The sequence below is a fragment of the Littorina saxatilis genome, linkage group LG10 (genome assembly GCF_037325665.1).
Source record: "Littorina saxatilis isolate snail1 linkage group LG10, US_GU_Lsax_2.0, whole genome shotgun sequence".
In the NCBI taxonomy this organism is placed as follows: domain Eukaryota; kingdom Metazoa; phylum Mollusca; class Gastropoda; order Littorinimorpha; family Littorinidae; genus Littorina; species Littorina saxatilis.
The window spans coordinates 34,419,598-34,433,340 of NC_090254.1; the positions used below are offsets into that span (position 1 = coordinate 34,419,598).

At 40.3% G+C, this 13,743-nt stretch overlaps 1 protein-coding gene across 12 annotated transcripts in view; it reads left to right on the top strand.

Moving 5' to 3' along the window:
- LOC138978661 (basement membrane-specific heparan sulfate proteoglycan core protein-like) overlaps positions 1-13,743 on the top strand; it is a 307,598-nt gene that overhangs the window by 168,931 nt on the left and 124,924 nt on the right. For all 12 annotated transcript variants that reach the window (XM_070351439.1, XM_070351441.1, XM_070351449.1 and 9 more), the window contains 9 exons: positions 3,626-3,736; positions 4,016-4,126; positions 4,460-4,570; positions 5,117-5,224; positions 5,470-5,580; positions 7,041-7,151; positions 7,554-7,667; positions 9,191-9,318; positions 12,243-12,384. In XM_070351439.1, the coding sequence (XP_070207540.1) occupies positions 3,626-3,736; positions 4,016-4,126; positions 4,460-4,570; positions 5,117-5,224; positions 5,470-5,580; positions 7,041-7,151; positions 7,554-7,667; positions 9,191-9,318; positions 12,243-12,384 (1,047 nt within the window). The remainder of the gene's footprint in view (positions 1-3,625; positions 3,737-4,015; positions 4,127-4,459; positions 4,571-5,116; positions 5,225-5,469; positions 5,581-7,040; positions 7,152-7,553; positions 7,668-9,190; positions 9,319-12,242; positions 12,385-13,743) is intronic.

The following is a 13,743-nucleotide window of genomic DNA, read 5'->3' on the forward strand; positions in this document are numbered from 1 at the left end:
ATGCGGTAGCCTTTTTGTATTGCAGCTCTATTTTGTATTTGTCTTTGGTGTCTGTTTTCTGGTTCAAAGCTTTCCCCCCCAGTTCTTGTTATCATCGCCAAGGGACCACTGAATCCAATTGTAGCTAAGTGTTTGTGTCTGACGGGTCAAATTCTTCTTTTTTTCTTCTTATATTTTTCAATCATTTTTATTTAAAAGAAATGCTGTTTTCTTTTTTTTGGATTTTGTTTGAAATCTGCACCTGCTGGGCTTATTTAGAAGCCCAGTCCCAGCTTTCCCGATTGCGCTTGATATTCAACGCTGAGCATGGACCTAGAACTTTTTGACTGGCCTTTGTCAGTGTTTGTCACTTCTTATCCGGTAGACTGGGAATCGATGAGGGTGATGGTAGATGTGTTTGTGCATGTGTGTGTGTGTGTGTGTGTGTGTGTGTGTGTGTGTGTGTGTGTGTGTGTGTGTGTGTGTGTGTGTGTGTGTGTGTGTGTGTGTGTGTGTGTGTGTGTGTGTGTAGAGCGATTCCAAGAAAACTACTGGACAGATCTTCATGAATAAAACATCTTCAATGATTTTGTATACAGCTTTTAACAAAAGTTAAGGCTGCACTGTGGCGACCTCATTTTTCAATCAAATTGATTGGAATTTTGTTAAAATATTCTTTGACCCGGTCTGGACTATGGGATTGTATTTCAGCTTGAAAGCTTAAAAATTGTTTAATGAATTTGTTGATCAAAATTTTGCTTGATGACAAAATTATAATAATTTACAGACACAAAAATGATTTCTTTGGTTTGTCCTGAATACAGAAATACAGATATGTTTGAATTGACATAACGCTGAAGAACAATGAAATTTCATTCATGCAAATCAGTTCTCGTGTGTACATGATACCGAGACATCACTGTCCAACAAGTTTTGGTCAGCCAGGATTCAGTCTTGGTGAAGACTTTTTAGCGTTTAGGCCACTTAATGTTTTGATATAGCTTACACGACTTTTTTGTTTGTTTTTTGTTTTTTGTTACCAGCCACATTTATCATTCTTGCTGACTGTAGCTGCTAGTGTTAGTAATCTTCTGATAGCTTCTGTTTGCCTCTGAGCTTTGAACTTGAAGTATTAGCATTACCAGATTGAGTGCTTAATCGATTAGTTCCAAACTGTGCAGTTTTAGAATGCCATTTTTTTCACGACAATATAGTATGAGGCTGCATATTTCAGCATAGAGAATGAAGAATGATTTAAGTGCTTAATTGAATGAATTAGTACACATTTCAGATGCTGTTTGTTTTCAAGGTGCTATAATGCAGCTGCACTTTTTCAGTGTAGAGAATGAAGAAAGGTTAAGTATTTGTATCTCAGCTTTGCTTTAAGAAATGCAGCATGTTTTAGAGTTGTGTTCAGTTTCAAGAAGGCGCATTGGTTGCGCTATTTTTACTTCAGGGTTTGAGAATTGTTTTGCCTTTGCACGTTTTTGTTTTGCATTTAATGAGAATGATATGCGCAGCAAAGCTTTGGTAATGACTCCTATATGTTATTGTCTGATAGCAGATTCAAATGCTGATAGCGGACAGTCTCCATAGAGATAGCTTGCTTTGCGAGGAATTCTAAAGAACTCATCGGGCTGTTTTGTTTTATGTCAGAAAAGTTTGGCTTCAGCTTGTATTGTAGGATGTTTGACCAGAGTTTTGCATTGATAGTCTCATCTGTCACTTAGTAATGTTAAAGTACATTTTTTGCTGGAAATGCTTTTTTGACTCACATGCGAAGCAAAAGTGAGTCTATGTACTCACCCGAGTCGTCCGTCCGGCCGTCCGGAAAACTTTAACGTTGGATATTTCTTGGACACTATTCAGTCTATCAGTACCAAATTTGGCAAGATGGTGTATGATGACAAGGCCCCAAAAAACATACATAGCATCTTGACCTTGCTTCAAGGTCAAGGTCGCAGGGGCCATAAATGTTGTCTAAAAAACAGCTATTTTTCCCATTTTCTCTGAAGTTTTTGAGATTCAATACCTCACCTATATATGATATATAGGGCAAAGTAAGCCCCATCTTTTGATACCAGTTTGGTTTACCTTGCTTCAAGGTCAAGGTCACAGGAGCTCTTCAAAGTTGGATTGTATACATATTTTGAAGTGACCTTGACCCTGAACTATGGAAGATAACTGTTTCAAACTTAAAAATTATGTGGGGCACATGTTATGCTTTCATCATGAGACACATTTGGTCACATATGATCAAGGTCAAGGTCACTTTGACCCTTATGAAATGTGACCAAAATAAGGTAGTGAACCACTAAAAGTGACCATATCTCATGGTAGAAAGAGCCAGTAAGCACCATTGTACTTCCTATGTCTTGAATTAACAGCTTTGTGTTGCATGACCTTGGATGACCTTGACCTTGGGTCAAGGTCACATGTATTTTCGTAGGAAAAATGTGTAAAGCAGTTCTTAGTGTATGATGTCATTGCTAGGTTTAGTCAAGGTCAAGCATGTGAGTCGTATGGGCTTTGCCCTTCTTGTTTATGGTTGTGTTTTGATAATTAAACTTGCTTTTAGGACATTGAAAATATGTTAGCTATTTTGTACTCTGACTTATCTGGTACATATACCAATATTACCTTCATCTTCAGGCATACTTTTTGTGATGCTTATCTTGTACACTCTAGTGTCTTTCTGCTAATAGAGTAGTGGATTCTTAGGATAGAAAGCTCCGAAAAAAATAGTAAGCTTTTATTGTTTTGCTTTCCCTTGAAATCCTCACCACCTTGAAAAAAGAAGTCTTTCAATTTTTTTTTTCGCCTCTTGAGCGGCTATGGTAGTTCTTCTAGCCGAATCTGCTGGAAGCTACTGTAGCCCGGTGTGTATGCCAGCTTGTGAGGTGATCAATATGTTGAAACCCCTCAACACTGAACACTCCTCACAAGCTGATCTGTCCTCCCTTATACCTGTCAGACACTCTCACTTAACGTCAGTGGCCCCTCGGCTGTTCAGGTGTGCTGTTCTTCGTTATCTCGCCTGTACATTTACCTAAACCTGGCTTGCCTATCTGCGTTGGTTCTGCTCCTAAGCTTGGATGGAAAATGGTGAGGAGATGATGGAGAGCGTAAAGACAGACGTCTCGGCTGGGTCCTACACAGGGATTACTTTACTCGTCAAGGTTTTGTCTGTGCTCAGGGGTATCATTTCCCGTGAAAACATGATAAAGAACACGGTAGAGTTTTTGTGACAAAAACAAAAAAAGATAGATGTGATTTTGATAGAAATTATATGCTGAAAACTTAAGTGAAAAAAATAATGAATAAAATTAGAGCAACACAAAATAATGTCAGTTCTAGCAAGTTGACTACTGTTAAAAAATTATTTTTGTTGGCAGGTATATAGACATAAAAAACTAAAAAACAGACAAAAATAGAAAAACCTGATACGGCATTCAACAAAGTAGACCGTGTCAGTGGCTAGTGATAAATTCAGGAAGTATCAAACCCAAGGCGCTAGTAACACGTTTTAATGTTATTCTGAGAGCACAAACAAAACCGATGACAATGCTTGACACAGGACCCAGCACTGAGATAGGTAGATTTCTTAATGACCGCTGTTAATGTTCACCTCTTTACTCGTTTGCAGCGTGCACTCAGGATGAGTTCACCTGTGTGTCTGACGGCCGCTGCGTACCTGCCGCTCGTTTGTGTAATGGTGTACCTGAGTGTGACGATGGATCCGATGAACTGGACTGTGGTAAGTGCGTGTGTGTGTGCATATGTGTGTGTGTGCACATGTGTGTGTGTGTGTGACATCTGTGTGTGTGTGTGTGTGTGATATGTGTGTACATGTCTGTGTGTGCACATGTCTGCATATGTGTGTGTGTGTGTGCACATGTGTGTGTGTGTGACATCTGTGTATCTCTGTGTGTGTGAGTGTGTGTGTGTGTGTGTGTGTGCAGCTTTTATGAAAATTATACGTTTTTGCTGAGTTGCATCAGATTTTTGTCAACTTTCACATGTTCATGTTTCTTAGGCTGTAAAGCGGATGAATTCACCTGTACTTCTGATGATCGCTGCATCCCATCCAACCGTGTCTGTGATCGCCGCATGGACTGTAGAGATGGCAGTGATGAAGCCAACTGCCGTAAGTGTAGCCACTCGTACCCTTTCTTGATTTTTGACTCACCTGAGTAATCAGGAGAGTCACAGTAATGAGCAGTGTTTGGCGGAGTGGCCGTCAATTGACAAACAATTTTAAGGATGATTTGTTTCTGATTTAAATTACACATGACAATGGTGAGTCATATGAGCATTTGCTTTTCTTGTTATTATTATTATTATTATTATTATTATTATTATTATTATTATTATAAAGGATGATTTGTTTCTGATGTATATTACACATGACGAGGGTGAGTCATATGAGCATTTGCATTCTTGTTATTATTATTATAATTATTATTTTGTGTGATTTCAGCGTGCCAATCAGACCAGTTCACCTGTCGGTCTGATGGGAGGTGTATCCCTAGCAACAGAAAGTGTGATCGTCGACGTGACTGCACTGATGGAAGTGATGAGTTAGATTGTGGTAAGGCTACCAGAATTTAAATGAAAGGCAATGATTGCGATTAATTCTTCTCAATATCAAGAATATACATGTATTTGAAAACCATGCGTTTCAACTTGAGGCTAAATGATTTTATGGTAATTTAATCATCATCATCAGGCTGCTGAAAACCCTGGATCTATGCCTAGTTTTACTGATCAGAATTCCTCTGCAATTAGGGTGGAGTCAGAAGGGGATTGGGGGGGTAGGTTGGTTATGCTGAAGCAGTGGTCTGACACAGTGCACTGAGACAAGTTAGTTTATGGCGATTCAAGACCTTATCCAGAAATTGTTTAATTTACTAGTTGATTTGTGAGAAAACTAGGTATCATGAAGGGGTGAGTCAAATTACATCAAATCAAATCAACTTATTATCCCAAATCTGAAAAATTACAAGTCTTAAAGTCTTAATGTGAAGGTACATGTACAGACGCGATAAAGAGAACATTTTAGGAAACAAGGTCTTAATTAAACCTCAAGGGGTCACTAAACAGATGTTTCAGTGTAATCTAATTGCTTGTCGGTCAGAGTGCGGAGCCAACGAGTTCACCTGCGACGACAGTCAGTGCGTTTCCTCCGTCAGACGGTGCGATCGCCGCAGAGACTGCGCTGATGGAAGTGATGAGCTTAACTGCCGTAAGTCACCATTTTATTTGTATCCACAATTCTTTGTCTCTGCCTGAAATGAAAGAATTCTTACTCTTCTTCCATAAGACAGATGCATACTTGCATACATGCATATGTCCAGGGATCCTCTTTAAAAGACAAGATGCTATTGTCTTTGACACATTCCAAGTTTATGCCTGCTTTGAGGTCTGTAAATTTATGTAGTTTTGTTTGACCTTGACCTTGATTGACCTTGACCTTGAATGACCTTGCAGCATGCCGAGCTGACCAGTTCACCTGTGAAACGAGCCGTCAGTGTATCCCCACCAGCAGGAAGTGCGACCGACGGACCGACTGCCTTGATGGAAGTGACGAGAGGGACTGTGGTAAGTCAAACATTTCCGACTGCAGCAGTTACTTTTCATTCCTCGGAGAAGCGTACGTTATGCAAGATTTGGCCAAGTGCACGTAGGTTAAGGTAAAGCTGCAGACACGTTTTATGCCTTGAATCTTCTTCGTCGTTCGCTCAGACAGCAACTCCGGAGGCCCTGATGAAGGCTGCTGTATGCCGGAGGCTGTGCCTTGAATGAGATTTGTGCAAGGGACGAGAGGAATTGTGGTAAGTCAGATATTTCCGACTGCAGCAGTTACATTTTTATGCCTCAGAGAGGGAAGCGTTACGCAAGATGTGACTAAGTGCACATAGATTATGGAAAAGCTGCAGACACTTTTTATGTCTTGAATGAGAACCAAACAACAATTGATCATAACCTTGCCGGCATCTTGCATGCGAGATTCATTGACGATTTTGAGATAAATTCATTATTTGTACCATAAGTGTCTGTCTGTATGTCTGCTTAAAAGACCACTGGGTCGAGGTACTGCAAATGTTACGTTTTGCTTTGTCAATAATTACACGTTCCAATAACCTACAATTCTTGGTTTTTGATTCTAAATTTTGGAAAGTTAGCATTCTATCCGTTGTTGGATGCCTTGAATGAGAGTCGTGCAAGATGTGGCTTAAAGTGCAAGATGTGGCTTAAAGTGCAAGATGTGGCTTAAAGTGCAAGATGTGGCTTAAAGTGCAAGATGTGGCTTAAAGTGCAAGATGTGACTTAAAGTGCAAGATTCTGATTGAATGACAGTACAGTTATTGTATCTTACAGTACAGTTATTGTATCTTACAGTACAGTTATTGTATCTTACAGTACAGTTATTGTATCTTACAGTACAGTTATTGTATCTTACAGTACGGTTATTGTATCTTACAGTACAGTTATTAGCAGACAACAGTTAAAACATGTTAATAGGTATGAGTAATGTAGTCCAGCGGAACATCAATGTGACCCCCCGCGGGTTAAAGGGAAGAATTTACCCGATGCTCCCCAGCATGTCGTAAGAGGCGACTAACGGATTCTGTTTCTCCTTTTACCCTTGTTAAGTGTTTCTTGAATAGAATATAGTCAATGTTTGTAAAGATTTTAGTCAAGCAGTATGTACGAAATGTTAAGTCCTTTGTACTGGAAACTTGCATTCTCCCAGTAAGGTAATATATTGTACTACGTTGCAAGCCCCTGGAGCAATTTTTTGATTAGTGCTTTTGTGAACAAGAAACAATTAACAAGTGGCTCTATCCCATCTCCCCCCTTTCCCCATCGCGATATAACCTTGAACGGTTGAAAACGACGTTAAACACCAAAGAAAGAAAGAAAGGAACATCAATGTGATAACTGCTGCTACACTGGAACCCCACTTTTCAAACCTCTAAATCTTTGAAAAAAAATCATGAAGTATTTGAATAACTCTGTGAAACAATGTACAGTAAAGCATGTTTATGTTTTTGAAGGCCCCAGATGCGAGCCTGGTGAACACGAGTGTGACAACCGGTGTATACCAGCCCCCTACGTCTGTAACGGCCGTGCTGAGTGCAGTGACGGAAGTGACGAAGATAACTGCCGTAAGTTGTTTAAGAGAGAGAAAGAGAGAGAGGGGGGGGGGGGGGAGGGGAGGGAGGGGTTGTACATATGCTCATGCCACATGCATTTCCGTGCCTGTCTCCACTTCCATCAATCTGTCTTTCTATGCATGCGTTTGTCTGTGTTCATTTGAATGCCCCTTGTGTCCATATTTTTTCTCTCTCTGTAGAGCGGTGAGAGGAAGCAGAGAATTAGAGCTTTTGGTAATCAGAATTATATGTCCTTATTTGATTAAACAATTAGAATTATATCTTCATTTGATTTAACAATTAGAATTATAACTCCTCATTTACAGCTCGCTGCAACAATCAGACAGTGACACTGAATGTTCAGCACAGCCTGTTTTCAGTGAAACATTATCAGAATAATCTGTTCATTTACAGCTACCTGTGATGAAGCGACAGAATTTCAGTGCGGAGACGGACGGTGCATCCCAGCCGGTTATCGCTGCAACGGACGAGCTGAATGTGCTGACAGGACTGATGAACTCGACTGTCGTATGTTGATGTTGATAGATGGGGTGGGGGGGGGGTGGGGGGGGGTAGGGGGGATGGGGGGTAGGGGGGGGGTGGTGGGGGGGGGGTGGGGGGGGGGGGGGTGGAGGGGGGGGGGGGTGGAGGGAGTGACAGAGACAGAGAGAGAGGGACAGCAAAGTGCAAGTGAGCATTCATGCATGCGTGCAGCCATGTGTGTGCACATTAATGTGTGTATGTGCAGATTTAAGTTTTCTTTATGCTTACTGCTTACCCCCCAAAAATGTATGATAATCATTATGTGCAGGATATTGAAAAACGCATCAAACACCTTCTTTTAAATTGATTAAATATATAAACTGCAGTCAATTTCTCTTCAGTGTTTGGACATTTGGATTCCTTGAATTTGAATCATCAACTTTAACTTGACCCCCCGCGGGTTAGGGGGAAGAATTTACCCGATGCTCCCCAGCATGTCGTAAGAGGCGACTAACGGATTCTGTTTCTCCTTTTACCATTGTTAAGTGTTTCTTGTATAGAATATAGTCAATGTTTGTAAAGATTTTAGTCAAGCAGTATGTAAGAAATGTTAAGTCCTTTGTACTGGAAACTTGCATTCTCCCAGTAAGGTAATATATTGTACTATGTTGCAAGCCCCTGGAGCAATTTTTGACTCACATGCGAAGCAAAAGTGAGTCTATGTACTCACCCGAGTCGTCCGTCCGTCCGTCCGTCCGTCCGTCCGGAAAACTTTAACGTTGGATATTTCTTGGACACTATTCAGTCTATCAGTACCAAATTTGGCAAGATGGTGTATGATGACAAGGCCCCAAAAAACATACATAGCATCTTGACCTTGCTTCAAGGTCAAGGTCGCAGGGGCCATAAATGTTGCCTAAAAAACAGCTATTTTTCACATTTTCCCCATTTTCTCTGAAGTCTTTGAGATTGAATACCTCACCTATATATGATATATAGGGCAAAGTAAGCCCCATCTTTTGATACCAGTTTGGTTTACCTTGCTTCAAGGTCAAGGTCACAGGAGCTCTTCAAAGTTGGATTGTATACATATTTTGAAGTGACCTTGACCCTGAACTATGGAAGATAACTGTTTCAAACTTAAAAATTATGTGGGGCACATGTTATGCTTTCATCATGAGACACATTTGGTCACATATGATCAAGGTCAAGGTCACTTTGACCCTTATAAAATGTGACCAAAATAAGGTAGTGAACCACTAAAAGTGACCATATCTCATGGTAGAAAGAGCCAATAAGCACCATTGTACTTCCTATGTCTTGAATTAACAGCTTTGTGTTGCATGACCTTGGATGACCTTGACCTTGGGTCAAAGTCACATGTATTTTGGTAGGAAAAATGTGTAAAGCATGTGAGTCGTATGGGCTTTGCCCTTCTTGTTTAATTAGTGCTTTTGTGAACAAGAAACAATTGACAAGTGGCTCTATCCCGTCGCAATATAACCTTCGTGGTTGAAAACGACGTTAAACACCAAATAAAGAAAGAACTTGAACTTATGTGTTTTCAGCACCTCGTATCGTCGTGGTTATCAACCCTACCGCCGTGCGTGTGCGGCGGGGCCAGACAGCAGTCTTCTTCTGTGAGGCCATGGGAGGGGCAACCGCACCTGTCACGTGGAGCAGATCGGACAACCAGGTGAGATTTGACAGATTATACAGTAAATAAAAAGACCAAAAATACTGTACTCGCGTTTGGATGAAAATTCGCTAGCTAGAATGATTATTTGTGTGTATCAGAATGTCTCTTAATGTATTTCTTTCTCCTGTCTGTCCATTCACCCACACAAAAAGACCAAAAATACTGTACTCAATTTTAGATGAAAAATCGCTAGCTGGTAAGCAAAATAGATACACCAAATATTGGACAGATCTCACCAAATAGTGGTGAGGGTTGACAGGGGGTGACAGGTGGAAGCTTTCCTCAAGAAGACAAGTGGCGTGTGAATGCCCTTGAGTGTAGAATTCTAGGTCCTCTTTCTAAGGCCGAAAGGTCGAGAATGACTAGAACACGCAGTATTTATCGGTATGCATACGCAGCACCAAATGGGAAGTAACGGGACAAATACGAGCGACTGGGATCTTCCTCAGGGTCAAAAATTAGAAAAAAAGAAGAAGACAGAACAGAAAGAAGAACTACAGGTTTACGATTCAAACGTTACGACTCGCAGACCAAAACAAACAGACAGTTATACAGTGATAAATGCTTTTTTTCTTTGCCAGAAATTTATTTAGTCTGTGTGGGATTGTGGAGACTGTATTCATCTGCTCATGTCGTCTAAAATATAAAAAAACCCAAGAAAGGTTGGAAATCCAGAAACAAATAAACTGCCAATGTTCCAAACTTCAGAATAAAAAAAACAAGCAAGGTATGTAATAGGAATGTTATAATGTGACAATCGTTTTGTTTTGTCACAATTAAAAGTTCTTATGATAAGAAAGGTTGAATTATTGGAACGCTTAATACAGGACAAAACCAAACATTCACCTTGCTTTCAGCGTCAGACACTCTCAACGTCTACCGGCTTGGTGTCGCAGAGAGCAAATGTCATCTAAGTTTCTTTCCTTCCCTTGCACACTTTGGTGTGAGAATTGCCCTCCCCTTCTTTACTTAACTCATTCGGGGCGTGTCTGAATTGTCCCCCGTGTTACCTCCCGGCGAATGATTTAGACCCATTTAAAAAAAATAATAAAAAATCAACAACACAAGATAACCTTACATTTTTGCAAAGTTTGAAACTTGCTCTTTTAGAAAATATGAAACATTTGAAAGAACATACCTTTTGTTGTCTTCGCATCCAGTCAAAATACCTCTTTGAAGCAAAAAAACAAAAACAATTTCTATGTCATGGGTTCATCATACACAATGTCATGATCGACACTTTCATTGTCCGAATCATCACCCAAATCATCGTCCATTGGCACAAACTCGTCACCAGAATCTAAAATATCATCTCCACTATCATCATCACTAAGGTCAAGATCAGAACCGTCCTGAATAACAAGTTGTAGCACTCTTTTCAAGTTAATACGTCTTGTAGCAGAACGATCCGCCATCTTGGAAAAGTCAAAACACGTGGGTCGCACACCGTAAAAAAAATCAAACATTATTCCCAACAATTGAAGGGAAGGAACTGTTTACAGTGAATGGTACCACTGAAGACAGGCAGAAGTTTACTAAGGGGGTTGTTTCCCTTGGTCAGCGGGGCCGTTCACACCGTTAAAAATGTGTTACTTACGTCGGATCGTAACATCCGAGGTGCCGGCAACGCAAAGCACAGCTGTCGGATTAGGAAGTCCGATACAACGCGAATGAGTTAATGATTAAATTGACAGCATGTGCTAATGCTAGTCTGCCGGTAGCTCAGTTGGTAGAGCACTGGACTTGTGATCCCAGGGTCACGGGTTCGAATCCGGGCCAGGGTGGACACGGGTCAACTGTATGTGAAGACTCAGACACGGTATCCATGTTCCATCCCGGTGTCACCACTGTGGCATGTAAAAGACCTCAGTCATTCTGCCATAAATATGGGTGGCAGATTACACCTAAACACGCAGACACCTGGGTAGCGCAACTCTGTTGCTGCTAGCTTTCCAATGGGAGGAAGCGACCCAAATTTCCCAGCAATGGGACAATAAAGTAATGAAAATGAAAAATGATACAAGAAGCCACATGACAAATACACAAAATGACATCACTGTGACATCCACAAAATGACATCACAATGACTGGTACACAAAATGACATCACTGTGACTGATACACAAAATGACATCACTGTGACTGATACACAAAATGACATCACTGTGACTGATACACAAAATGACATCACCGTGACTGATACACAAAATGACATCACCGTGACTGATACACAAAATGACATCACTGTGACTGATACACAAAATGACATCACTGTGACTGATACACAAAATGACATCACTGTGACTGATACACAAAATGACATCACCGTGACTGATACACAAAATGACATCACTGTGACTGATACACAAAATGACATCACTGTGACTGATACACAAATTACATCACTCTGACATCACCGTGACTGATACACAAAATGACATCACTGTGACTGATACACAAAATGACATCACTGTGACTGATACACAAAATGACATCACCGTGACTGATACACAAAATGACATCACTGTGACTGATACACAAAATGACATCACCGTGACTGATACACAAAATGACATCACTGTGACTGATACACAAAATGACATCACTGTGACTGATACACAAAATGACATCACTGTGACTGATACACAAAATGACATCACTCTGACATCACTGTGACTGATACACAAAATGACATCACTGTGACTGATACACAAAATGACATCACTGTGACTGATACACAAAATGACATCACTGTGACTGATACACAAAATAACATCACTCTGACATCACTGTGACTGATACACAAAATGACATCACTCTGACATCACTGTGACTGATACACAAAATGACATCACTCTGACATCACTGTGACTGATACACAAAATGACATCACTCTGACTGTGACTACATTATATTTTGCAGCGTCTACCCACCGGTTACACAGAGAGCAGAGGTCGCCTAACACTGACCGGAGTATCGGAGGAGGATTCCGGTGATTACGTCTGCACTGTTGTGGACCCCACTGGAACATTCCGTACAACTGCTCGCCTGGATGTCGACTTCAGTAAGCCCGTTTTGCTCTTTTGGTACAAAATTGTGATTTTGAAAGGGCCCATTTTACGTGTATGACAGTTTTGTCCCCGGCATTTAGGCAGCCATATGCATTTTTGGGGGAATTTCAGGGTTTCATTAGTATTAGTAGTCCGTATTTTATCAATATCAGTTACAATGCTTTTTAATTTGTCATAGTAAATCTGTGCTTGCCTGAATTGAAAACTGTTGAAGAAAAAAAGAAAGAAAACAGCAAAAAACACACACACGAAATAGGTCTAAATTGCAAGTGTTTTTACATTTAGTCAAGTTATGACTAAATGTTTTAACATAGAGGGGGGGATCGAGACGAGGGTCATGGTGTATGTGTGTGTCTGTGTCTGTGCGTGTGTGTGTGTAGAGCGATTCAGAGTAAACTACTGGACCGATCTTTATGAAATTTGACATGAGAGTTCCTGGGTATGATATCCCCAGACGTTTTTTTCTTTTTTTCGATAAATGTCTTTTTATGACGTCATATCCGGCTTTTTGTAAAAGTTGAGGCGGCACTGTCACACCTTCATTTTTCAATCAAATTGATTGAAATTTTGGCCAAGCAATCTTCGACGAAGGCCGGACTTCGGTATTGCATTTGAGCATGTAGGCTTAACCCCTTCACTGCCACAGAATAACAGCATTATCCGAACGGTCTAAGGGAAAGAACTGTGTTTAGAACCCCTACAAGTGCTTGGACAATGGTTACCTCCCATTTAGTTTTCAGAAATGTCTTGAAATGTTGTTGACACAAATCCCACGTATGAGATACGGTTATGGGCGTGGGACAAACCGAAAATGACCACGTATTACATACGGGGTGGGCAGTGAAGGGGTTAAAAATTAATTAATGACTTTGGTCATTAAAAATCTGAAAATTGTAATTAAAATTCTTTTTTTATAAAACGATCCAAAATTACTTTTATTTTATTCTTCATCATGTTCTGATTCCAAAAACATATAAATATGTTATATTCTGATTAAAAACAAGCTCTGAAAATTAAAAATATAGAAATTATGATTAAAATTAAATTTCCGAAATCGATTAAAAAACAATTTCATCTTATTCTATGTCGGTTCCTGATTCCAAAAACATATAGATATGATGTGTTTGGATTAAAAACACGCTCAGAAAGTTAAAACGAAGAGAGGTACAGTAAAGCGTGCTATGCAGCACAGCGCAACCGCTACCGCGCTAAACATGTACAGGCTCGTCACTTTCACTGCCTTTTGCACTAGCGGCGGACTACGGTCATTGTGAAAAAATGCAGTGCGTTCAGTTTCATTCTGTGAGTTCCACAGCTTGACTAAATGTAGTAATTTCGCCTTACGTGACTTG